Source organism: Coenobita brevimanus, chromosome 65, assembly GCF_032717465.1.
Source record: "Coenobita brevimanus isolate Jiangsu-jjx chromosome 65, ASM3271746v2, whole genome shotgun sequence".
NCBI lineage: Eukaryota > Metazoa > Arthropoda > Malacostraca > Decapoda > Coenobitidae > Coenobita > Coenobita brevimanus.
Window position 1 is genome coordinate 40,604,181 of NC_137018.1, and position 27,924 is coordinate 40,632,104.

Here is a 27,924-nt window from a genome sequence, read left to right on the forward strand (position 1 = left end):
CCAAAGAGCAGTGCCTGTTTCATTCGATTGGGTGGTGGAAGCTCAAGGAGCAAGACCAGTAGTAAATTTAAGGAGGAGGTGAATCAGGCTTTCAGAGGCAGGGGAGACGAGGATGAATGGGCAGTTATCTCAGAAGCAGTGAGGGAAAAAGCCAAGAAAATACTTGGGATGACATCAGGACAGAGGAGGGAAGACAAGGAGACTTGGTGGTGGAGTGAGGAAGTACACGATAGCATAAATTGGAAGAAGCAGGCAAAGAAGAATATGGACGTACAGACACAGGGACAAAGAAAGCATTCGGGAGTATAGGAAGACGAGGAACATAGCCAAGAAAGAGGTTGCTAAGGCAAAAGAAAAGTACAGTATACAAGAATAACCATGCAGCTGAAATTCCCAGCTATGTCAGTGACATTGTGCAAAGGCGACTCTCTCCACACACCAGCCACTGGGAAAATCTGCAAAGCACACCCTTAACTATGGACAAACACCAATAAGCAATGCACAAAAGGCACAGACAGAACAGAAGAAGGGAAGAAAAGAACCCTGAGAGACCAGAGAATAGGAAGGCAAAGAAAGGAGAAAACAGGTGATTCAAGGGTCATGCATACATTACAAACAGAGTGGGGGAGACCACTCAGAGAATAAAAACACAGAGAACAGAGAAGACTTACAGATGATCCACACTGGCTTCAGTAATCCAGGAATGAGTGTATATAATCAGTATGGAACAAACTTGTCAAAAAGCTGAAAAAAGACAAAAAGCTATCTAGCAAAGGATGGGCTACCTACCATGGGCTCAGATGATGATGATGATGATAACAGTGTATGATCCACATCCACAAGAGTTGGGATACTAATCAGTCCCCAGGACTGTCTGATCATGGCTGGTAACCCAGAGAAGGTTCAAACGGTGACATCAGTCATAGATTATTCCTCTTCCGATTGAAATAAAATACCTGAAGCCATGGGAATGCCTCATCAAGAATGGCAGTTATTAAGGCACATTATTCCACCAGGTGTCATAAATAAAAATGATACAGCATTCTGTCAGCACTGATGGTAGGTATGGGAGCAGTGGTGAAACAACAAATATTTGGGTGTAGGTTATTTATTGATGACGGATTACATAAGCCAGGGGTTTTGTGCAGACTGCCTACACCCAGCGGCCAGCGCCATCCCAACCCTGCGTGTGAGTGGCCTGGTCTTGCCATAATCCCTCCAACAGCTGATTTCTTGAGTATTAATGAATTTTTTATTCCTAATTGTTCTCGCTTGGCAAATGAAGTCTTTACAATCACAAAATCCATGGAAGTAAAATGTGACTATGAAAATTACTTCTTGGCATGGTATAAATATTTTTTTGGTTACAGTAACATCACAACAATTTATCCATCTAATTATTTTTAATCTTCATTACTTTACCACTATGTAATCTGACAATATATACTGTACTGTACACTGAGTACTTATTTCTTACAATATTATTTAAATTTTAAGCAACAGCTATCAGGAGTGGACTGCTGACAGAGCCAGAAACCAGTGTTAGGATCCACCAGTGACGCCAAAACTGGTGTTTTACAATTTTGCAGTGAAATTGCTCATGAACTGTCTTCCTTATGGCACATATTTAGGGTTATTGCTGTCTGACAGGTGTCACATCCTATTAACAGCAAAATACTGACATAGAAATAACATGACAAAATCTACAGAATACTGTAATCACTAGTAGGGAATTTTATCTGCATGATGCAAAGCTTTTATTTCACACCATCTTACAGGTAACTTCATAGTAACGTCACAGTTTGCATATAGTTCCAGTTTAATTTAGTGATCATCTGAAATTCAATGTAAATGTCAAATACACTTTCATTTCCATATGGCATCATTGGTGGGTTGCTTCACCTTTATAAATGGCTGCATTACAAAAAGTCCTGGCGAGTCTTGCTTTGTGAGGTATCAAAATAAAACTATCAAGATTCATTACTTCTCAGTGTTCAGTCCTAACTAAAAAATAAAATTGATATATATATATATATTCATAGGCTAATGGCTAAACTAATAAAAAAAAAGGCAGTTTTCTTTTTTTTTTTCATGATTTAGAACAAGCAAAAACAACAAAGCAAGTACACTGCTACCAAATTAACTTATAAAACAAAAGTTAAATTCCTGTCCAACAACTATATGCTTCTCCCACTATTTATATATATATATACTGGACTATGGGAAAAAAAAGCATGTACAGGAACCCAAGCATCTGCTCTCTGGGAAGGGATGCGTGCCGCCTTCAAACAAGTAAACAAAATAATATGGTATCCTGGTCCATTATTATTATTATTACTTCATCTCCTTATCTAAAGTTTATATATTATCATCCAAATAACAGAAACATCTCAAACTCTACACAACGGAATGTTTTACAAAGAGTGAATGCAGAACATCTCTCTGGTCACCGTACAATTAAAACTGGCGTGGGGAGTGACTTTTATATATTTATATATATATATATATATGTTACAGCAAATTACACTATCATAGATAGGACTTTTCTGCAGAGGTGGAATCAGTGCTGTGCACAGGAAGTGACTGAGTAACTGGTTGGAATAACATCTACTATACAGTTTCTTCCTTGACTGTCATCACTTTCAAGTTAGTATTAAAAGCATTACATTATCCAAGTTGCTTCACTGTCCGTCTCAACAAAGAGGTCTCCAACAAGCAACCACATTGCCATACATCATGCATCTTCTTTAAGAGAACAGCTCAGTCAAGTACATTTCTTACACGCTGCCTTTGCTCTAACAAGGTGTATAAAACATACCACTTAATACGGTATTGTATAAAAACTCTATCACTTTGAATAACCACCATGCATGAGACTACAATAATGCTAACCCAAACAAGTTCTTCTGCCACTACTCTGGTCACTGCCATCTGAAAGATGATAAGAAATCCAAACCTCACTTAGTCCTGGGACGCATCTGTGTAGTGTCTGATATGAAAAACAGTGGTGTACAGAACCTCTACTCTACATTTCGTCTTATCCATTGACCTCTCCACGCTTACACCAAATGGTGACCACTTTTGTTTTGATTGTTGATACCTAACAGCTTGTGAATAACCCAGTAAATATATATATATATGTATACGTTGCCGTAGGTACGTGTTGGGATAATTACGTTACAACTGAGAAGCCACATGGGTAAAGGTTGACGATGAGGGCTCATTGTACAGAGTGAATTTACAAAAGTTAGCAAAACCTCTCTGGGTGCTTCATAGCCAACCAAACTCTCTCTCTCTCTCTCTCTCTCTTGTTAATTTACTAAATGTAACATTTACATATGGCAATTCATGTTATTCACTCTTTAAAGTTAAAACTGCTATGACTATCAACTGCATCCACATATCATTTCAACACATAACATGAAGACTGAGAGAGAATCAGGCATGACAGCAGCCCACAGCAGGAGAGCTAAGTCATCATGTTTGTCAAACACGCCATCCACAAAAGAACCCAGCTGGTCAACTCACATTGTCAGACAAGAAGCTAGTCAAAAATTTACAGCTAAAGCATCACCTCCGGCTTTATACAGATATGTAATCAACATAATGAGGAACAAAACCTTGCCTTCCACTGTGAGTTGGAATCAGACATCAAACCCAGATCAAGATGGAAAAAGATATTCAGTTAATTACAAAAAGTTTTGACACAAACTGTCCTTTCTTGTGGGTGCAAATGCAAGGTTTGTCAAGGAAACATTTGGAGTTGGTGGAATTGCTTTACATCATTTAAATCTATAGCAGAAGGCTAAAAATGTAAACACAAAGTATCAGAAAATGAGGAAATGAAAATGCAACATAAAAGGTTTGATATGTGTGTTTGCTCTTCTGAGGATGACAGAGCAATGAAGCAGCTGGCAGACAACAGATGGACACATGGGTGCATAACTGATGATGTATTTCAGGTCATCTTGGGAAATTTGTAATATCTTACTGATTACAAATTTTGAATGGTTTGAAATCACACTGAATGGCCTAATAAAAATAAATAAATAAATAAATAGTGGCCCTACTTCATTCTTACAAAAAAGCACAATGATCTTGGATATTTTGTAAGCCTTGAAACCATTCTAGTATGAATGAGAAATACATTACCTGGACCTAAAGCTGCCACACTCCACCCATGGTGGGTGGTAAAACTAAACAACACTGTTTCATGTCAGATGATAATGGTGAAGAACATCATCCTTTAAGTACTTTAGGGTACATTATTTGTCTTACAACAGCGTCCCTAAGAACAACAAGTAAGAAGTGCACGTGATCAAACTGCACATGCACAACATCTGAATATTGAATGAAATGTCTTACCCATACATAAACAATCATAGCACTTTTCAGGTGCTCTGCTCAAAATATCTTTACACCTTCATACCTATCACAGCAATTTAAGACAATGGTGATCTTGTCTGTATATAAAGTGGTCTGTGAGGTGAAGCAGTTCTGGCTAACTGTGAATTAATCTAGCATTAATGTCTGGCTGTGAGTGAAGTATAAGATCATAATGCTTGTGTCTGCCAGCTGAAGTGGCTCTGGTATCAGGAGGGCAATAAAAATTCTGCTCAACGGAATCATGTGTCACCCACAATTCTGGCACCTTAAAAAGATTAATATTAGCAAAATTATTGTATATTATTATTATTATTTGTTTTTACATAGCTTGTGACTAAACACTTCATGTTGAACTACAGTGAACTACTAAATACATACACCTTTCCTATCCTTATTTACTCTACAAAGTAATGATACCAAATAAGAGGCAGGTTTAGATATGTCAACATTTCAGGCCATCCATTCCACGCATGTGGCAAATGGCTATACGCACATCATCCTTGCAATACACACACAAAAAAAAATATGGATGCATGATGGATACTGGAGTTCTCTCTCCCCCATCTGCAATACATATCTTTGCATCCATTATTACACACACTCCACCTCTGCAGCCTTTCAGTGATGTAAAGATCAGCTGTTTGTCTCATCTAAAATACATAAAAAATAACTGCTTTGGCTGTGCTAAAATCACCTGCAAATACCAACATCCAAAGTTGGTTTGTGTTTTAATAAGACCCTGCCTGGGCTGGTATATGGAAATAAAACAGTTATCTGTGTGAATGTCATACATATCTACATACCAGTGTTAGTAAGCAAAGACAAATTAGTCATTAAGTACATCAGGCTCTTGTATGTCTTTGTATTAGGCAAAGTTTATTCCCATCACCAGTCAGGCAGTTTAAAATATAAAACAGTGATACAGCCACCTCCATTAAAAAAAAAAAAAAAAAAAAAAAAATCTATGATGTGAATTTCTGGATGTGGCAATATCCATCACTTGCAGACATACAACAAATGAGCCATATAACACTAGCCATTATCCCCCTTTTCCCAGAGACTGACCAAATATCATCTTCAGACCACATGGATGGACTGACTGAGAGGATCTGAGATGATGGGAGGACAATGATTAAGGGAGGCAAACGATACAGCTCTAGATCTGGAGCCAATGACAGGATTTCATCTCTTGACCTTGAATGAAGATAATGGGCTGGAAAATGAGGAGAGAGAAACAGAGAAAGAGAAGACAACAAGACTTTTAAATCTTGAGATTTGAGTCATCCCATTCCAGCTCTTTTGGCTTGCCCTCTTCCTCGTCTGACGAGTCTAGGTCATCATTGAAGTTGCTGGCATCGTCATCTTCAGAGGAATCATCATCATCATCATCATCATCCCTCAGTCTCTGTGTTTCAGCTAACTCCAGTTGTTGCTATGGGAAGAAGAAATGGAGAGGGAGGATGAATTTATGTGCAGCGAGAAATAAAAAAACACTACTAGTGTACATGAAGATCAGAGGTTATGGAAGAATGGTAGAGAGATTCGGGTAAAACAAGATGAATGATAAGTAAAAGTGAAAGGAGGGCAGGTGAATACATGTACTTTCAGAGAGGTTAGTAGGCTAGGGTACGGTGCACAAGATGTGCTCCTACAGCCTGGTCTCGTTAAATGACTACTCGTTATGTGATAAACTGTTAATGCAATAATTCAAGAGTTATACCCTTTTTGGAATAATGTAAAAAAAAAAAAAATTGGTTGTAATTTTGCTAGAAAGATATTTTCAATGACCATCTCTGACAATCTCGTACATATGCGGTGACGCATGCCAGCCAACAGTCAAATGTCAGTCAAAACTGATGCCCAGTGTTTACATTCAGTGTGACTGTCTGCCTTCCCTTCCATTCTGTGCATGAAACGCCACTGAAGCACCACTGCTATCACCAAATAACAGTGCAAGTGCTTAAATAATGCAGTGTGTGTTATTAAGTGATGTGATACATTTTTGTAGGTGAAATACTGAAATTTGTGAGCTGGAAATCGCATCAACCTTATGTACCTAGCTCCCCCATAACGGGGTTTTCAGTCAGCTGCTTGAGGCAAGATGGCCGCCCAGTGTCTACATTTGCTGTGATCGTCTGCCTTTCCTTCCATTTTGTGCATAGAAGGCTACTGAAACACCACTGCTATCACCAATAACAGTGCAAGTGTGTAACAAATAGTGCAGTGTGTGATACTATGTGAAATGACATCGTTTTGTGTGGAATGATTGTCCAGGCCCGCCAACTGTCCCCCAGCCTCGTACTGGCATAGGGCAAACTTCAGGTGGGTAGCAATTTTTTTTTTTTTTTTTTTTTTTTTTTTTTTTTTTTTTAAAGGCATTTTGGGTTTCATGCTTGAGGTCACCCTCCTTAACCCCACTGAACCCATGCTATACTGACCTCACTATGTGATAAATTGTTATTCAGTAGGTATTAGCTTGATGTAACCCTATTGTATAATGAGACCGGACTGTACAACATAATGACTTGTGTCTCTGGCTCTCTGGGGCCCAAAAGGAGTACCGGGTAATATGGATTGGCTGTTTCCATTTCAAAAGGCACAGCAAAATATAAATACAGTGGAATCTCCTAAATTGCAGTCTTACAAGACTGGGCACATGCCACAGTTTGAGAATTTTGTGATTTGGAAATAACTAATCTTATAGGAAAAATTACTTGTGAGTCAGTCATTCTGGAAAAGTTGCTACCCTACCCCCAAACTGACATCAAACTGGTCACCAGCAAACTCTAACAACCTGAAAATTATATTAGTAAAGGATTTCATGAAAATGAACAATATTGTAAGATTGTTACCAGACTATGACTGCTGATATTGCTTGAATGGACGGGGGAGGAGGGAGTGGTTCCTCGTTATTACATCTAACTTCTGGGTATAAGAAGAAGTTGTAGGCTTAGGGGGTTACGATTGGCCATGGTAAAACTGGGCAGGTGAAGGAAACATGAAAAAAGAAAAAGTCCTCGTACACCACACCAGAACCTCACGCCATCAACAGAGGGGAGACAATGCAAAGCATGAGCCAGGCGGCAGGGCTCTTGTGCATGCACCCCTCATGCAGTGTTCTTTCTTTTACTGGTGCTTTTTGCCCTTCTTAATGGTTTGATTGTGCTGCATTTGGGTGCAGTAACATTCATGGGCCTTCTATGCAACTTTTCTGACTCCTTTGTGTTCCACTAAGTAGGAAATTATGGGATATTAAGGTGACAAGAGCAAGCTGGTCTGCAAGTGAGTTTCATTGGCTTTGCTAGGCATGTTTTATTTGGCCAACATCCACATACGGAGGTAAGCCTAGACAATATCCCGATGGAAACCACTTTTCCACAATTATGGATATCAAGAACAACAATCTCTACATTCAACCAAAACTCCATGAAAGTTAAAAACTGTGGGCAAAATAAGTAAATAATATTGGTGTTAATCGATCTGGCATCGTCAGGCAACTCATCCCTGATTTTTATACATATGCTTCAAAATTAGTCTATCTGATACAAAGAGCAAACTCTCATTTTCATACAGCTTTACTTATTAAGAAACCACCACCTGTGCAAACATTGCATAACAGATGTTCACAAATGCATCATAAAGCCTTCACTTTCGTGGCTGCAATCGCAAATTACGTATAATTTCCGCAAATTACAGATACTGCAAACTGTTGCATGATGTTGCCGTGTATTATGAATTCCCTATTTGGAAATGTGTGATTTAGGAGATTCCACTGTTGTTTAAATGCTGATTTGGTTTAACTGATGATTACTGTTTTAATAAATAAAAATGCAACAAAATATTAATAATACGGTAAATTCTGTCACTGCTCAAAGCAACCTAATCAAGTCAAACCTATGAAAATGTAATAGAAAATTGGATGAGACAAACCAGGAAGCTAAAAGTTACTGCAGACTATTAAAAGTAGTGAATGTCTCAGTATTTGGGGAGGCGGTGGCTCAATCGGTAGAGAGGTGGCCTGCAGTCCTTACGGACCCAGGTTTGAATCCCGGCTGGGGCAGGGAACATTTTAAGGATTTGAATTTCATTAAATCAGGCTTTACCGATCTACCAGAAGACCCGCCGACATGTTGTAAAAATACCCCCGCTAATACCAATACACCAGTCCTGTATGAGACAACCCTAGCATGTATTCAATATGGACGGTGGGTGTTAGTGCTGAAGTGGTGACATGTAGAGGTGTATGGTATGTAGGAGGACTGCTGGGCCTTGACAGCAGGCTGTGAAGCCTATGCCCAGAGTTGGACACACATACACACACACACATACAAATTATACAGTACAGTACTTGCTAAATGTGAATTCAGCAAAACTGCCAAATCAGCATAACATTTTTCAATGAAACTTTATTACACAATTTTTACTTACTTTATAGAGGGCTTACTAGCATTAAAGAGCATCAAGAAAGGGGACAAAATAAGATCTTTGCTTAAGGGAAGGGGACGCCAGCAGGGACTGATTTTTGACTGACAAAGGCATTTTGCGAAAGTTACCTCATAAAATAGCTCCAAGTATCACTCGTTCTCTGTAAAAATTTGGCAACCATACGACAATTCTTTCCCTTTCAAAAATATTATTTTTGTAATTCCAATTTTGTGGTCACTTCTCTGCAGTAATCTCCATTTTCTATGCAATGTATAATATGACCACTTTTTTCCCTATTTTTTTCGTTTTTTTTTTCACCCCCCCCCCCTCAACAAAAATTGTCATACATCTGGCAATGGGAGTGTGATTGTGTGGAGGGTGGCAGCGAGGTAGGAAATGCCAGAGATGCTATGACACTGGGAGGGGTGAGATGTGCCAGCCTTGGTCTCAACCTGTTCTCAGTCTGCACTAATCTTGGCCATTTTTCACTTTTTTGCACACTTTCTGAAGATGGGGTGACCGTCTAAGAAGCTACTGCAACGTCAGAAAGTGGCAGAGAATAATTTGATGCCATTCTGAGGGGAAGAAAAACGTTTTGGAAGTAGCAATTCTTTCTCCATCATCGCCACCTCCCCCCCCCCCCTGCCACCAATCACCTGACGACCCCTAACCTTCTACATCTTTTTCTCCAACTTTGTCTTCTCCAACACCCTCTTCCTCTTCATAACCATCCCTAATCCTAACTCAAAAAAAAAAAAAAAAAAAAAAAAAAAAAAAAAAAACTAAGTTGTTTCTAATCGTACAGACACTGCAAGTCAACAGAAAACGAGTGATATCTTGAAACTAAACTTACTGTTCTATGGAGTGATATAACTCCATTAGTTTTGAACATAAGAAAAAAAAGCAAAATACCTACCAAAAGAGGAATGAAAGGGGAACATTTTGTCCATATATTTTTTGTCAGAGACTGACAAACATGACTGTAATGATTTTTTGAACATGGCAAAAAGGAGGTAAAATTTGGGATAAATATAGGCATTTTGGGAATTTTTTTTGTCCAGCAATGGTGAAGAATATTAAAAAACTATTAGGGCAATTTATTAATGAGAGTTGTATTAGTAAAACTACCAAATATCATAGAGATCAGATGAACAAACTTCCCCTGGTTTCCCATTTCTCGCATCTCTTTTTTTTTTTAATGTTTTATCAATATATTATTTTTTTCTGTAAAAACTAATCAATCAAATTTACTCAAACTTTGGGATGTTATTGCTCATATAAAGTAACAAAACATATAAAAAAATCAGACACATATAAGAAAAACCAATGTACCTTCATAAGTTGCAACAATCTGCTCTCAAAGTAACATTTCAGAACTGTAATGCACTCACAGCCACCTCTTCCTGGTTTTTTTTCACACACTGCCCTTCTTTTACCCTACTCTATCTATCTATCTACCTATTGCCAGACGCCTTAATCCCGTAAGAAGTGGAAATCGCCTTCATGTCGCCCTGTCCCCTGCCATTTCATTGCCCTGCTCCCAGCTCACAGCCCCTCTCTCATGTACCTCTCCGCTCCATCCCTCCATCTCATTCTCACCCTTCCCTCCCTCTCCCCCCCCCCTCCACCTCACTCACATACACTCTCCTCGTCAGTCTCTCGCTCTCCATCCTCTCCACATGTCCAAACCACCTCAGTGTGTTTCTCCTAACGCTTCCTATCACATCCACATCCACACCACAATGCTCCTTTACTTCCTCATGTGACTCCAAAGGCTTCTCTCAACAAACTCATTTCCACTGCCCTCACTCTTGACTTTGGTCCCTCCGGCAAGGTCCAAGCTTCACTTCCATACGTTAGAGTTGGAATCACAGTACTGTCATGTAGTAGCTTTTTCATTTCCATGCTCATTTTCCTGTTTCTTATCACTGCTTTCAAGGAACCAGCAACCTTTCTTCCCTGTTGCATCCTTTCAAGCATTTCACCCTCTAAACTTCCATCCTTACTCATCACACTACCCAAGTACTTAAATGCACTCACATTTTCCATTTCCTTCTCATCAGCCTCACTGTACTGTACATTCACTGACTTGACTTCTCTCGAAGACCATAACTTTACTCTTCCCTACGTTCATCTTTATATTCCATTTCTTACACACTCTCCCAAACACATCCACCAGGCCTTGCAGCTCCCCTTCGTCTTCACTTAACAACACAGTATCATCTGCAAACAACAGTACACGTAGTTTCCAAACACTGCTCTCTCTCATTAGGGATGCTCCAACATCCACAGCCCAACCTTGTATCTCATTTATAATCCCATCCATATACAGACTGAACAACCACGGTGACATGACACATCCTTGTTTCAATCCAGCCTTCAAACAGAAAATTCACTCAGTTCACTATCCACATGCACTGCAGCCTTAGCACCCTCCTACATACTCTTCATGGCCTTCAACAACTTCCCATCTACTCCATATAATCTTAATACCTTCCAAAATCCTTGTCTATCCACCCTGTCATATGTTTTCTCCAAATCTATGAAGGTTGCATACAACTTCTTTCCCTTCTCTAGAAACTTTTCCACTAAAGATCTAAGAATGAATATCTGATCTACACAACCTCTTCCCTTCCTAAAACCTCATGTTTTTCTCCAACTAATTCCTCTGTTATTTCCCTAACTCTGTCAATAAGTATCCTACCATATACTTTTCCTGTTACACTAAGAAGACAAATGCCCCTGTGATTACCACACACCTCTTTTTCCCCTTTTCTTTTGTACAGGTGAATAATTAAACCTGACTTCCAATCCTCCAGGACTCTAACTTCCTCCCGGGCCAATCTACACATCTTCCATATCCATTCTACTACTATCTCTCCCCCATGCTTCAGCATTTCACCTCACACTCCATCAATTCCAGGGGCTTTCCCCATTTTGACTTTCTGCATTGCTTCCACTACTTCAGTCTTACTGATTTCTTCCTCTCTTCTCACCTCCCTCCTTCTCCCAGCCATTCCCCAGCCACTTATACTTGCATTACTTTCATTCTCTATGTTCAACAATTCCTTAAAGTGTTCTCTCCATCTGGTCACTTTTTCTCCCTTCTTCACTAGTAATCTACCATTTTTATCTTTCACTCCTCAGCTAACTTCTTTGGCACCCTGTCTAACTTTCTTTATCTCTTTCCAGAACATTTTCTTACATTCCCTTCACTTTACACTCAAGTTCCTTCCAAATTCCTCAGCCAATCTCTTATTAACCTCTCTTACTAATCTTTTCACCTCTCCCTTCCTCTCTACATATAACTCTCTCTCCCTACTCAATCTACCTTATTCCCCTGTTACACTTGGGTCCTCTCCCCTTTATGGGACAGATCTTTGATTCACAAAGGGAGATCTAGAGTGGGTGCTGCATACTGATGTAATGCATTGGCCATGTTGCCCTTATGCAATTTTTAGATGCCTGATGGTCTAGTGAATTATAGTGCTCCTTCTGAATGTGGCCTATTATGGTTTAATTCTGATGGGTTACTGGGATTTCTGACTCAAGTGATGCCACTGAGAGAAGATCAACACGTCACTCTTGCCTTAAATGGCTGGACTGCATAACCTAGCCCCCATACTCCTTCAGCTAACTGACAATACTGGATTGAATGATGAAACACTGTCTTATAATTTAAGATCTCTTTTTCCTGGTCTAAATCTTCCTTCATCTAGCTTTTCCCTGTACAAGCTTTCCCTTACCAAACCTGATACTGCTATATCTTTGCTTTATCTTTTCCTTGTCTCAAAACCTTCCCTTTCCAAGCCTTGTCCTACTCTAGCTTTCCTCATAGTCTTCCACATGCTGGATCTGACTCAGCCTTTTACTTCTTTTCTTTTATGTGACCGACTCTGGGCATAGGCTTCACAGCCTGCTTTCAAGGCCCAGTAGTCCTCCTACGTACCGCACACCTCTACATGTCACCACTTCGGCGCTAACACCCACCGTCCATACTGAATACATGCTAGGGCTGTCTCATACAGGACTGGTGTATTGGTATTAGCGGGGGTATTTTTACAACATGTCGGCAGGCCTTCTGGTAGATCAGTAAAGTCTGATTTTTCTGAAATTCAAATCCTTAAACTGTTCCCTGCCTCAGCGGGATTTGAACCCGGGTCCATCAGGACTGCAGGCCAACTCTCTACCGATTAAGCCACCGCCTCCCCCATATTATACAGTGTTTCCTTGATTATGGCACATTTTTCAGCTCAGAAACATTGTTTTTGCGCACCTGAGTTGGTTTCTGCTGACAATGATGATGCAGAGACTGTGGTCTCTAACAGCTCTGTGGGTATCAAAATTGAGGCTCTACTCGAGGAGTTAATCCCAGGTGGTGACCATAAACTCTCCATCCCCTAGCCTGAGAACCCCTTACCTGAAGTTCATCTCAGGCCTCTCAGTGGTACATGTTTCTTCCTTATTGTGCCCTGTTCATCGCTTTCTATTCACCCATCCTTGTCTATGTGAGTTGCAGGTACCTACCATAATAGTGTTATGTATATTTATTTAATGGGTCTAAATTGTCACACGAGGGAAAATTTAGGCTTGCACTTGGGGTGCCTGACACCAATTGGGATAAATCTTATGGGTTCTGTGTGTTTGTTATAATGCAGTGCCATTATCACGTTCCATGTTTAGTACCAATTATGTGTGATAACCAAGGGATCATTGTACAAGTCTTTCCATGATTAAGGTTGTATTATTCTACCCACTCTTTTCCAAGTGATGCTACAGTACAAATGGCTTATTTTGATCTGATTTCCCTAACTTCCCACCTTTCATCATTTGGTGTTATACTGACCTCCATGGGGTTCACAGTTATGTTGAGAGATGTATCATCCCAGGCCATCTCCGTATCCGCTAGGCTGTGTGCAGCAGCACGCGTATGGGCAGCACGTACACGAATGACACCCAGCACTACCATGAACACTAGGAATCCCACACACACTACAATGATGATGGTGACTGCATGCCCTAGGGTTGGAGTGGAGAAAAAAAAGTTACAGAATGAAAGGTAAGGTGGGAATTTTTGTTATTCACAATATACATAGTTATATATACTGTATATATAAATACCCCTTTTTTGTTTTAGTTTTATGCTGTGTTCCCTTTTTTTGATAAGGGCTAAGGGGCGATTCCACAGTAGTTTTCATTTGTTTGCTTTCTCCCCAACCACACTTATAACTACATTTTTTTCCAAAAAGTTCAGTATCCACTTTCACTACCCCTGTCAAATGGTTAGACAATTAAGATTGCTACATAGTTTAGTCACCAAAATCATCATATAATTCAGTCATAAGTCATTTACACAGTTCGGTTTCTTTTGTTTGGGTGCTTGCAAACCACTACAAACAACTGTGGAATCGGCCCTAAGGCATTGCCCATATATATACAGTCGGCGCAGTGGAAGTCTGGACCCTCTAATTCGCACCATATATTTGGTAGGGTCCAAGAAATATTGTAGGAAAATTTCTGTAGTTGGTGGATTTTTTTCTGGTGGCTTCTAGCAACTTTACAGGCTTACCACCACATGCTGTGAGATTATTAGCTCAGTGCCTGCCTGACTTTGGATGGGAGAGCACGTCAGATTTTCTTGTCCTGCCTGGCCCTTGATAATTTCAAAGCTCTCGTTTTCACACCCTCCTCTGCCATAGTGAATCATTAGAGATGGGTCCGAAGCCACTAACTGATGTAGGAAAATCCCGAATTATAACTATGAGAGAGGAAAATGTAAAAATTAAGGAGAGGCTTCAGTGCAGCAGTACGGCTGGGGATCCTTAAGTCTTTCTGAAGTCGATGCTGTATGGTTCTTTCAGACACATCTTTCAGCAATTCTGGGTACATATCTTTCAGCTGTCTAGCAGTCAAACGTGGGTCTTTTATCACAGCTTGCTTCAGTAACCTGTCTGTAGTTGGTGATGTCTTCCTTTTAGGTCCTAGCCTGTCTTTGTGTTGGGGAACTGTGTTTTTTGGCAGGTGGCAGGCAGCAACGAGGAGTGCCATAATGGTAGATTTTCCTCACCCAGTTCAAATACAAATATCCTTAATTTTTACATTTTCCTCTCTCATAGTTAAAATTTGGGCTTTTTCTACATCAGTTAATGGCTTGGGACCCATCTCCAATGATTCACTAAGGCAGAGGAGGGTGTGAAAACGAGAGCTTTGAAATTAACAAGTGCCAGGCAGGACAAGAAAATCTGATGTGCTTTCCCATCCAAAGTCAGGCAGGCACTGAGCTCATAATCTCACAGCATTTGGTGGTAAGCCTATAAAGTTGCTAGAAGCCACCAGAAAAAAATCCACCGACTATAGCAATTTTCCTACAATATTTCTTGGACCCTACCAAATATATGGTGCAAATTAGAGGGTCCAGACTTCCATTGCGCCGACTGTATATATATATATATATATATATATATATATATATATATATATGTATATATAGTAAACCCTCGATATAACAAACTAACTGGGGGGAGGGGTGGGTCATTATATCCGAAAGTTTGCTATATCTGATGGTCATTATTAACCGAGGGATTACCGACCCAAGGTCACTATATCCATGGAGTCGTTCGGTCTTACGTGTGCAACCATTACTTAATCTATGAAGTTTCACATGGAGAAATCAATGGTTTATGTAGTTATACAGTACATGTACAGTAAATACCATACTGTATGAAGTTGTACATACAAATACAATGCCCATAATGTAATGCAGTACTGTTATAGTACACTTACCATGCCAGGGAGCAAACTTCCACCGCATATAGCGACCCAAAAGTTCGCTCTGGAAATGGTGGGTCGTTATATCCAAAGTTCGCTATAAAAGGTTCGTTATATCGAGGGTTTACTGTATCCACCTTAATCCTGCATCATCCTTGAACATGCTTGGGGTTTCATTCACTCAGGATTTATCTTGGAAAGATCATATTACATCTCTTGTAAAATCTGCTTCCAAGAGATTAGGCGTGCTATGCCGACTCTGTACCTTCTTTACCCCAGCATAGTTGTTGACTTTATACATGGATTTTATTCGCCCCTGTGTAGAGTACAACTCTTATGTGGGGAAGCTTCCCACACAGCTCTTCTCAATAAGGTGGAGTCAAAAGCTTTTTGTCTCATTAACTCTCTTCCTCTTACTGACTCCCTTCAACCTTTGTCTCTTCGCTGCACTGCTGCATCTTTATCTCTCTTCTATCGATACTTCCATGGTCACTGCTCCTCTGAACTGTTTGCTTGCATCCCTCCACCTCTATGACGGGTGCATAGCACCCATCTAGCAACAAACTCTCATCCCTTCTCGTACAGCTCTCTAATGCAAGAGTTAACCGTTACTCCCAGTCCTTCATTTATGCAACAGGTTAAACACCGGAACTGTCTCCCTCCGTCTGTATCTCCTACTTCCTATGACCTCCAATCTTTCAAACTCAGTGTGTCCAGGCATCTTGAAATGAACAGATCTTGAATTTGGCTCTCTTTTGTATTGTTTTAGTATTTTTGCTTGGAAGGAACTGTTATGCAGGCTCCTAGCCTTTGGTTCCTTCTTCCACGCATAAAAAAAAAATGTATATATATATACATATTTATATATACATATTTATATATATATATATATATATATATATATATATATATATATATATATATTTATATATATATATATATATATATATATATATATTTATATATATATATATATATATATATATATATATATATATATATATATATATATATATATATATATATATATATATATATATATATATATATATATATATATATATATATATATATATATATATATATATATATATATATATATATATATATATATATATATATATATATATATATATATATATATATATATATATATATATATATATATATATATATATATATATATATATATATATATATATATATATATATATATATAGTAATCACTCTAATATCCGGACGCCCAATAACCGAACATCCCCACTAACCGAACCTTATCGTCCTGGGATCAAACATTCCCAAAATGGTCCGAAAATCCAAAAAAATAAAAAATAAAAATCGATTTTTTGCCGTCCGTAATTTGAACTTGCCGCGCGCGCCGCGAGAGCATTGTTTTGGTTCGTCATTCCTCCGACATCCGATAGAGCGCCGCTGCATCCTCCCCACTTCCCGCCTGTCTCTCACCGCGACAAGACCTACGCTGTTCGCCATGGCTGCCCACGTGCTCGCTTTTGTGGTGGTGCCGTACTTGCTGCAAGGCCTCCTGCTGCTCTCTGCCCTACTCTTAGTGTGTGTGATGATGGCCCCGCCTCCTGAGAAAAGGAAGAGAGTGGTGTTGACTCTGGAGAAGAAACGGGAGATATTGGAGAAGGTTGATGCGGGTTGGTCGTCCTCACGCATTCTCCCCGAGTTCAACCTGGCCCGGTCGACTTTGTTCGATATCAAGCGTTCCCGAGACAAGCTCATGCAGTACACGGCTGACTTCTCGTCGAGAAGCAAACGCAACGTGGAGAGGAAGGTTATGTTTACCCCCAAGTATGCAGAGATCGACCGCTCCACGTTGATTTGGTATCGACAGCAACGTGCAGCTGGTGTGATGGTACGTGGAACGGAGCTGAAGGCTGCTGCTGAGAAGTTTGCAAGGCTTCACGACGCCCTTGACTTCAAGGCATCCGAGGGTTGGCTCTTCGCGTTCAAGTTACGACATGGCCTTACTAACCGTAAAGCACATGGCGAAGCATTGGACGCTAACGAGGATGGAGTGGACGAAGTTTCGGCACAAGGTGAAAGGCTTGATCGACAGGGAGGGCCTCACTCTCGGTCAAGTCTATAACGCTGACGAAACTGGCCTATTCTATCGCTCGGTGCCAACGAACACTCTAGCTGATGAGACGGAGAAGCGTGTACCTGGCCGCAAGCTTTCTAAGGAACGGATATCTGCTTTGTGTTGTGCCAATGCTAACGGCATGCACCGGCTTAAGCCCGTTATTGTTGGCCGTGCAAAGCAGCCTCGGTGCCTTCGTGGGGTGATGGATGTCCTTCCTGTCGTATGGTACCATTCTTTGAAAGCATGGTTCACAGCTGTGATTTTCAAAGACTGGTTTCACCATCACTTCGTCAAGGAGGTCATCCATTACCAGACGAAGACACTGGGAATTCCTCGCGACCAGGTAAAGGCTCTCCTTCTCCTCGACAATGCACCTGCCCACCCGTGCGACAAGGACTTGGTTGCTGAAAATGGCCGTATTAGGTGCATGTTTCTGCCACCTAATACGACTGCTCTCATTCAACCAATGGACCAAGCAGTGATCGTGGCAACAAAGCGCCTGTACCGTCGGAAGTTCCTGGACGAGGTGATGGTTGTCCTCGAGGACGAGGACGAGCGCAGGGAAGGACGTGACACTCGAGGCAAGCGGACTTTAGAAAACCTTCGCCGCTACAACATCAAGTCTGCGCTGTACAACTGGGCTAGTGCATGGAAGGAAGTCCCTGTGAAAACTCTTGAAAATGGTTGGTCTCGTCTGCTTCTCGGAACAGATGTGGAGTACGATTTCCTAGGGTTTGACGTGGATGACTTCCATGCACGGCTACGTACGCACGGCGACGATGTTGATGTGGACGATGTTCGTGAGTGGTTGGACGACGACAAGGGCGATCCTGGGTATCAGACGTTGTCTGATATCGAGATCGTGTCTTCGGTTGCTGGTGTCAGTCCCGAACTTGAAGATTCCGACGACGAAGGCGATGATGATGCGGACTCCGCTCAGCAGGACACTACTCCAGCCATCCCCAAGCTGAGCGCACTCCGGGAACATCTAGCGTTCGTCCTAGACTACCTGGAACACCCGGACTGCGACAGGGAGATGGGGACCTTGGGACTCGTGGAGGAAGTGCGTGCTTTCCGGCAGCGCATCATCAATCGCCAGAATCGTCGGTCCTTGCGTCAGTCAACGATTGACAGTTTTTTCAGGCCCGTGACCCCCGCTGTGCCAAGCCCTGGTTCCACTCCGTTGCCTCCCCAAGACAGGCCCTCATGCTCCGAGCCACAGCCCAGCACATCAGCTACAGTGGAGTCACCGCTCGACGTGAGTTTGCGGCTATCTTCAGAGTCTTCTGTAGTCGGTACGCCATCACCACGACCCACCGATGCACCCCTTGGTCGCCTGCCAGTGATACTCTCGGACTCTGACAGTGAATAAACAGCAAGAACTTCTCCACTAGACCACACGCGAATTTTGAGTGTTGTGCAGTGAAAAAAACGGTGTGTTGTGTTAAGGTTTTCAAGTTGGGAGAAAAGACTCAGTAGAAAAGAAATTTAACGTAACTAACCTTCTTTGTTTTGGCTTTGGAAAATTTAAAAAACTGGGGAAAAGTTAATGTGCAACACTTAAAGTAAAATGGAACATTATTTGGACTAAAGTGAACACTGAGAAAAGAACGGACTTCTGTGTGTTAGTGACTAAGTTCAGTGCAAGACTTCAGGAAGAGTGTAGTGCAAGTGCTTCAGGAAATCGTTCTTACTGTCAGAGTCCGAGAGGAGGCGGTTATTCATCGAGGTGGCCAGGGACTTGCTGTAAGTAGCCAGAATGTTTCATGTTGTACTATTTTCCATACTATATTTACCAGAATGTTTCATATTGTACTTTTTTCCATACTATACTTACCAGAAAGTTTCATACTGTACTTCTTTCCATACTATACTTACCTCATGCATGTGCAGTAGGAATGTGTTTTTCAGAGTTAGGTTCGGTTCGGTTAGGTTAGGTTCGGTTAGAGTCCATAAGTACCAGAATGTTTATTAATGTATGAACATACTTCTAAACCCACATTTTATGTTTCTTTTGCATTTATTTCAGTCATTTATGTGCCTTATTGGTGTGATTTGGGTGTTAAATAGGTGCTATGCATGTCCGGAGGGAGTTGTATAGGTGTTTCTCTGAGTTAGGGTCCATAAGTACAAGTCCATAAGCTGGGGCCCAATATCCGGACGAAACCAATATCCGAACCTACCGATGGCTCTATTGATCCGGATATTGGAGGGGTTACTGTATATATATATATATATATATATATATATATATATATATATATATATACAGGTATACACACACACACACACACACACACACACACACACACACACAGTCAAGTCGCCTAAGGTGCAGGTAATTGGTTCTGGAACAATCCTGTGCCACAGAAAACCGTGCCATAGAAATAACTAAACTTAGGGGAAAAATGGAATTTGGTTCTGGAGGTTCGCCCAGAGTCCCCCTTCTCACCCCACTTTTCCCCATTTGCCCTCAATTTACACAGGCATACAATCAAGCAATCAGTCAATTCATGTATTACGTGTAACAACAGGCACAAAAAACGGGAGGGTGATCAGCCTTGCGTCTACTTGGGCATAATAACAGTCGTTTGTAAAACCAGTATGAACTGGTTAGTGACGAGGCACCTATCTCTGAGCTAAGACGAAGTATAATGCCTCCCATCATCATCATCACGGACTGTATACTGTAAAAGAATGATTATTAATGTGTTGAATATGAGTTTTGTTGACACTTGAGCATACAAACTTCATCAGCTAAACTTCAGTCAGTGCTGGACCAGGCAGCCTCCACCATCTTTAATGTTTTGGTCAGTCAACTGATCAGCTGACTGACCAAAACATTAACGATGATGGAGGCTGCCTGGTCCAGCACTGATTAAAGAAGTTTATTTGATGAAGTTTGTATGCTCAAGTGTCAACAAAACTCACGTTTAACATAATAATAATTGTTCTTATATGAGTGATGATGATGATGATGGGAGGTATCATACTTCATCTTAGCTCAGAGATAGGTGCTTCACCACCAACCCGTTCATAGCTGTTTTACGAACAAACCTATAAACTAGTCACACTACCCAAAGAATCCTTAATGCTTCATTTCTTAACACAATGAATTTGAAGTTTAACCACCTTATAAGAGAGAAAAAAGTCCAAAGTTGGAGCACTTGTAGTATGGAGCTGAAGTTTTCTTTGTTTACAAACAAGGGAGTGGGCCAACTGCCTATGGAATTCGCCCAGGCATTTCAAACCTTGTCATGCCACCGAGCCTTAGGTATTTTAAGCGTGTGGTTAGTTTTTTTTTGGTTCTGGCACCATGCTGTGTCACTGAAAACCACAGCATGGAAATCCGTGCCATAGGCGACTTGACTGTATACTATGTGTGTGTGTGTGTGTGTATATATATATATATACAGTAATCCCTCCACTATCTGATGTAACAGAGCCAAAGGCATGTCCAGAAAGTGGTCCCATCCGGAAAGTGGGCCACTGGCTCCTGGACTGGTACTTAAGAACCCTAACCCAACCTAACTTTGAAAGCCACCTAAATAACTCCCTACCGGACATGCATAGCACATATTTAAACCTATTTAAGACCCTCTTCACACCATTAATGGACATAAAGCATGAAATAAATGAAAAGGAACCAAAGAATGAGGAATAAGAAGTGGCTGTACCTCAGCCAGGGTACTTACAGCACATCTGTGGCCGCCTTCTCTGGCTTTGGCAGTGGTGAAAATGCACTTGAAGCAAGTACAGTAATCCAGTGTTGTGCTGCACTTACAGTAATTCTTTGCACTGTGAGTTATACTGTAATTGCTTAACACTGCACATTGTTAACTGCACCACACCAGTTTCAACTGCCAGTTTGCACTCCACAGTTAATCCTTTCCACTCTAAATTCTAATTTCTTAACACTGCACAACACTGTAAATTCCTGTGTGGTCTAATGGCGAGGTATTGCAGTTTATTCACTGTTTATTCACAAAAAAAGGGCACATGTGGCTTCCATTACGATAAGCATCTGCTCTCGATCAGAGTTATGCTGTGACTCTTCATGATGGGGTAACAGAGTTGCCAGATCGCAACGGCCACATTACCAATCTCCTCGACTTTCATTACCAAATTTAACTTTTCATTACCAAATTCGTAAAGCTAGCATTTATTCTTCACTAATTATATATACAAGTGGAAATACATGTAATCACTCTCCTTATAATTAACACCATGTTGATTATTTTCATGCTATGTAGGGTAGCAGATTCATCAGAGAGAGCAAACAATCCACCATCTCCATCCTGTGTATCCTCATACATGTGAAAAATCCATTTGGTAATGCATTATTCTGATTCATTACCAAACGAATTTTTCATTACCAAATTGGCCCATACTTGGTAATGAAAAATACCAAATGGCAACCCTGACAGGGGAGAGGGGAGGGGGAGGAAGGAAGGGGTGAAGGGACCATGGTGTAACAGCTGTTCGGCGCCACGCGGCAATTTCAAATTCTATCTATCTATCTATTGCCAGACGCCTCAATCCCGTTTGGGGTGGCCACAAACAAATCGCCTCCAAGTCGCCCTGTCCCCCGCCATTTCTCTGCCCTGCTCCCAACTCACACACCCCTCTCTCATATACCTCTCCACCCCATCCCTCCACCTCATCCTCGGCCTCCCCCTCCCTCTTCCCCCCTCCACCTCACTCACATACACTCTCTTCGTCAGTCTTTCACCCTCCATCCTCTCCACATGGCCAAACCACCTCAGTGTGTTCCTCATAACGCTTCCTATCACATCCACATCCACACCACAACGCTCCTTTATATCTTCATTCGTCAGCCTGTCTCTCCACGTGACTCCACAGGCTCCTCTTAAATAACTCATTTCCACTGCTCTCACTCTTGACTTGTGTCCTTCCAACAATGTCCAAGCTTCACTTCCGTACGTTAGAGTTGGTATCTCAATACTGTCATGTAGTAAATTTTTCACTTCCATGCTCACTTCCCTGTTTCTTATCACTGCTTTCAAAGAACCAGCAACTTTTCTTCCCTGCTGTACCCTTTCAAGCACTTCACCCTCCAAACCTCCATCCTTACTCATCACACTACCCAAGTACTTAAACGTACTCACATTTTCCAATTCCTCACCATCCAACCTTGCTGTACATTCACTAACTTCACCTCTCTCAAAGACCATCACTTTACTCTTCCCTACATTCACCTTTAGATTCCGTTTCTTACACACTCTCTCAAACTCATCCACCAAGCCTTGCAGCTCCCCTTCGTCTTCACTCAACAACACAGTATCATCTGCAAAAAACAGTAGAGGGAGTTTCCAAACATTATCCTCTCTCACCAGGGCCACTCCAACATCCACTACCCTACCTTGTACCTCTTTTATTACCCCATCCATGTACAGACTGAACAACCATGGAGACATGACACATCCCTGTTTCAAGCCAACTTTCAAAGAGAAAAATTCACTTAGTTCACCATCCACACACACTGCAGCCTTCGCACCATCGTACATACTCTTCACAGCATTCAACAACTTCCCATCTACTCCATATATTCTTAACACTTTCCACAATCCTTGTCTATCCACCCTGTCATATGCTTTCTCCAAATCCATGAAAGCCGCATACAACTTCTTTCCCTTCTCTAGAAACTTTTCCACTAAAGATCCAAGAATGAATATCTGATCTACACAACCTCTTCCCTTCCTAAAGCCTCCCTGTTCTTCTCCAACTAATTTCTCTGTTCTTTCTCTAACTCTGTCTATAAGTATCCTACCATACACTTTTCCTATTATACTAAGAAGACAAATGCCCCTATGATTACCACACACTTCTTTTTCCCCTTTTCCTTTGTACAAGGGAATAATTATACCTGACTTCCAATCCTCCGGGACTCTACATTCCTCCCAGGCCAATCTGCACATCTTCCACATCCATTCTACTACTATCTCTCCACCATGCTTCAGCATTTCACCACACACTCCATCTTATTCCTTGGGCTTTCCCCGATTTAACTTTCTTCATTGCTTCCACAACTTCTATCCTACTGATTTCTTCCTGTTTTCTCACCTCCCTCCTTCTCCCAGCCATTCCCCAGGCACTTATACTCGCATTACTTCCATCCTCAACGTTCAACAATCCCTTAAAGTGTTCTCTCCATCTGTTCACTTTTTCTCTCTTCTCCACTAGTAATCTACCATTTTTATCTTTCACTCCCCTGTTAACCCTGTCTTACTCTTTTCACTTCTCTCCAGAACATTTTCTTACAGTCCCTCCACTTTACACTCAAATTCCTTCCAAATTCCTCATCCACTCTCTTCTTACTCTCTCTTACTAATCTTTTCAACTCTCTCTTTCTTTCCACATATAACTCTCTCTTCCGCCTCTCAACTTCTTCCACGCCCCTCTTTCTCATCCATTCATTGTATGCTTTCTTCTTTTGTGCCACAGCCTGTTTCACCTCTTCAGTCCACCACGCTGTTCCTTGCACCCCCCTTCCGTCTTCTCTTCCTTCCACACATCACATCACATGCTGCACATATTTCTTTTGTAAATATCTTACACACACCTTCCACGTCTCCCATCTGCTCCAATTTATATTTGCCCAATCGTTCCTTGACTTCTCTCTTATACTCTGCCTTTTTCTCATCCTCTTGTAACCTTTCCACGCTCCTTGCAACTACTCCTTCCTCTCGTCTTTCCCTTCTTCTATTCTTCCATCTTACTTGCATTCTAATTCTGGCCACCACCAAGTAGTGGTCAGAAAGTCCACTCCCCCAACCTCTATACACTCTTGCATCCTTTACACATCTTCGCATCCTTTCATCCACACACACATAATCAATCATTGCCTTCCTTTCATTCAGTTCACCACCCACCCTTCTCATCACTCGCCATGTATACCTGTGGATCATTTTATGCCTGAAGAGGGTATTGGCTATCACCAACCCCCTCCCAGCACAAATGTCCACTAACGCACTCCCATTCTCATCTATCTCAGCAGGCACACTCCACTTACCAACTATTCCATCCACCTTCACATTCCCAACTTTACCATTCATATCACCAATCAAAAACACTCTCTCATTCCTTCCAAATTTTTCCATGCACACTTCCACATTTGTCCAGAACTCTTCTCTCACTCTTCTAGCACGATCTTGCGTTGGCGCATACACACACACAATCGCCCACATTTGTATTCCAACTTTCAACTTTACCCACACAATCCTTGACCCAACTGATCCATACTGTCTTATGCTCCTCTTCCATCTTTTACTTACAACTCATTACCAAGTCCTTTGTCCGGTAATTATCAAGAATTTCAAATTATGGGAGGGAAAAAAGTCAGATTTTTTTCAAATTTTTTGCGTTTTTTTGCCCATTTTGGGAATATTGGATTCCGGGACGATTACGTCTGGTTAGTGGGGATGTTAGGATATTGGGCATTCGGATATTAGAGGGATTACTGTAATATAGGGAATACGGAACCTTTGTTTAAATGAGGGAGCAGGGGGCTTTATCAAACAGTGGGAGTAGTGGGTTTTATTTAAAACAGGGAGCAACAAGCTTCGGTTATAAAAAGGAATAGGTGGCTCTGTTTAAAAAAGAGAATAGGCGACTCTGTTTAAAAAAGGGAATAGGGGGCTCTGTTTTAAACAGGGAATAGAGGGCTCTGTTTACAAAAGTAATAAGGGGCTCTATTTAAAATGGGGAAGTGGGGCCTTTGTTTGAATATGGGAATCGGGGGAGTTTTTAATAAAGGAAGTAGAGGCCTCACCTTGAACAGGGAACAGGGACCTCTGCTTTAAACAGGGGATTAGGCAGTTTACTTTAAAACAGAAAGAATGATTTGTAGTGGGAAGATATGCTGGAAGATTTGTATATTAATACACATATTTAGGGTGATCACATGAGAGCTAAAAGTCTGCAGAAGTGATGTTAGCTAAAGAGAGGAAGTGACAGACCTTAGAAGCCCTGGGAAGACTAGTTAGTGATGGGTAAAAAGCACTGAACAGTCACAGCTGATCACTGTCTTGATGGAGAAAGATATCATAAAAAAATTTAAAAAATTAAATAATTCACTGCTGTGGCTGAAAAATATTATAATTAAAAATATAAGGATAAACTTCTAATAAAAGATGCTTACACCCTGAGGCAGAAGCCTTGGAGTATATTTACCAAAACTAAAAGCAGGCAGAAAGAAGCAAATAAAAGGTTGAAAGAAGTATGACAATAATAACCATATACTATGCTGATATTGAATGATGAGATCAAATTTCAGTATGTTACAAAATTTGCAAAATAATTTATACTGCTGATTTATCCATTCACTGATGAAACTTGCACAATACTGTATCCACTTCCCTTAGGCCTATGTACATCAAGGAGTGGGCAAACTCTTTCATTTTCTTTCACTATTATGCTTCGTGTGTGGCTGGAGGAATTTCACGTGGTGCAACTTGTACATAAGGCATTGTAGCAATGACCTCTACAAAAAAGGGTACTTGTATTGGACACTACTGTGTAGCTCAATTTTAAGTACTTAGTTACACAGGCATTGTGCAGTGTCTTACTTTGTGGCACTTAAGATATGCTGTTTCATTTACAATCTTATTGTGATGTCTGAGTGATGGTTATGAAGTATGTACAGTATAGTACAGTAATGATGCAGCATACAACTTATTATGAAATGGAACGTTAACAGTATTTCATCAAAAGGCTGAGTATTTATTGTTTAACAGTAAGACTCACCATCATCTTTATTGAAGAACATGTATAAAATTGAAGAAGTGCAATGATTACAACTGTAACTAGGCCTATGTGCTAAAGTTATGGATGGTGTTTCTATAGATCACTTTTTGTAAGTGTAATAGCATCCTATGGCAATCTTGGCACTTACAACTACAGAACCTGCAAGAAGAAATAAGTCTAATTTAGCCCCATACGGTGCTATATGTGCAGCAACTGTTGTATTATCTGATGCTGCATGGTGCAGTGAACTATCTTTGCATGGTGCAAGTGAGTCTGGTCTAGGGCTGGCTGGTGCAATGAAGGAGGGTGAGAGATATAAGTCAGCTCACCAGCAGCCATCAGAGCCACCTGTGACTTGCTCCCGCCAAACAGATCTGCCCATCCAGTGTAAGAGGGTCACAGGAGTTAAAGAATAATAACATCTGGAAGACAGGGAACTCAAGCTTCCCTGCATATTTGTATGTTATATGATAATGTGGATTCTTTATATAATCAGATATCTGTAATACATAATTTGTGGTAACACGCAGCCATTAACTTCATTCTCTCAAGATGAAATTAAGATAATCATCCAGTATTCATCCTGTAATGAGAATTTCAAATACAAGTAACTGTAATCTGTTTTAAAGTGATTAAGGTGAAGGGGGTAAAAAATGCAATTTAAACAATAAAAAGAAAAAAAAATGAGAAACTTCATTCAGTATCAGCCTACATGGAACTTAATTCTAAGCTGCGGTGCTTAATCCTTTACTATAGACAGGACAACACCATCTTCACTGCGAAAAAAATGTAATAAAAGAATTGTGAAGCTCTGAGTTCTATTTTCAAACAATGAGCTATATCTAGTGTCGTGGTAAGATACTGCTTTCCAAGTGCTATCTCTTTAAACATGGTAGGCAGTTCATCTAGAAGGAAACTCTGACTCCAACTCAGAACACGTGAGGCTCATTAGCCATGGTAGGCAATTCATCTAAAAGAAGAACCACTCTGATTCCAAGCTGAAGCAGGTGAAACTCATTTTTGATAAGGGCCAAGTCCATTACAGAAGCTGTGGTGTTAGGAAGAGCATTCTGTCATTAAAATCCGCCACAAATCATGTTCCTTACCAATGGCAAACATCATCAGGTGACCAAGGTTTACATATCCTAACAGGGCTGAAGCCTTCAACAATGCACACATGTATGCATGTATGTATGTCAACTTCTTCCAATTTCCCACTACATTAATTCTATGGGGTTGGTAGGAACAGTACTGCTTTAGAAGTTTATATGTGGATCAGATACCTGCATTAAATCAGATAATGAAGAAAGCATCTGAAAAGAAATGTAATGTATTTATTACATTAACAGATCTGAAAATTATACAACAGAAGGCACATACGAGAGGATTAAGGAAAGCTTCGTGGATTTATGATGTCAATGGAAAACAGCTAAATACTGCAAACAGTTTTCATACTGGTGGTAAAGCATGTG

The 27,924-nt window shown here is 40.7% G+C and overlaps 1 protein-coding gene across 1 annotated transcript; it reads right to left on the reverse strand.

The window, feature by feature from the left end:
• Positions 1 to 5,346: 5,346 nt before the first annotated feature.
• On the reverse strand, positions 5,347 to 26,824 carry LOC145405076 (calsyntenin-1-like). The gene is made up of 3 exons (XM_080276584.1): positions 26,782 to 26,824; positions 13,658 to 13,830; positions 5,347 to 5,818 (listed from the first exon to the last, which is right to left on the reverse strand). The coding sequence occupies exons 1-3, from the start codon at positions 26,789 to 26,791 to the stop codon at positions 5,648 to 5,650; spliced, it is 354 nt and encodes a 117-aa protein (XP_080132710.1). The 5' UTR covers positions 26,792 to 26,824; the 3' UTR covers positions 5,347 to 5,647.
• Between the last annotated feature and the right edge of the window lie 1,100 nt (positions 26,825 to 27,924).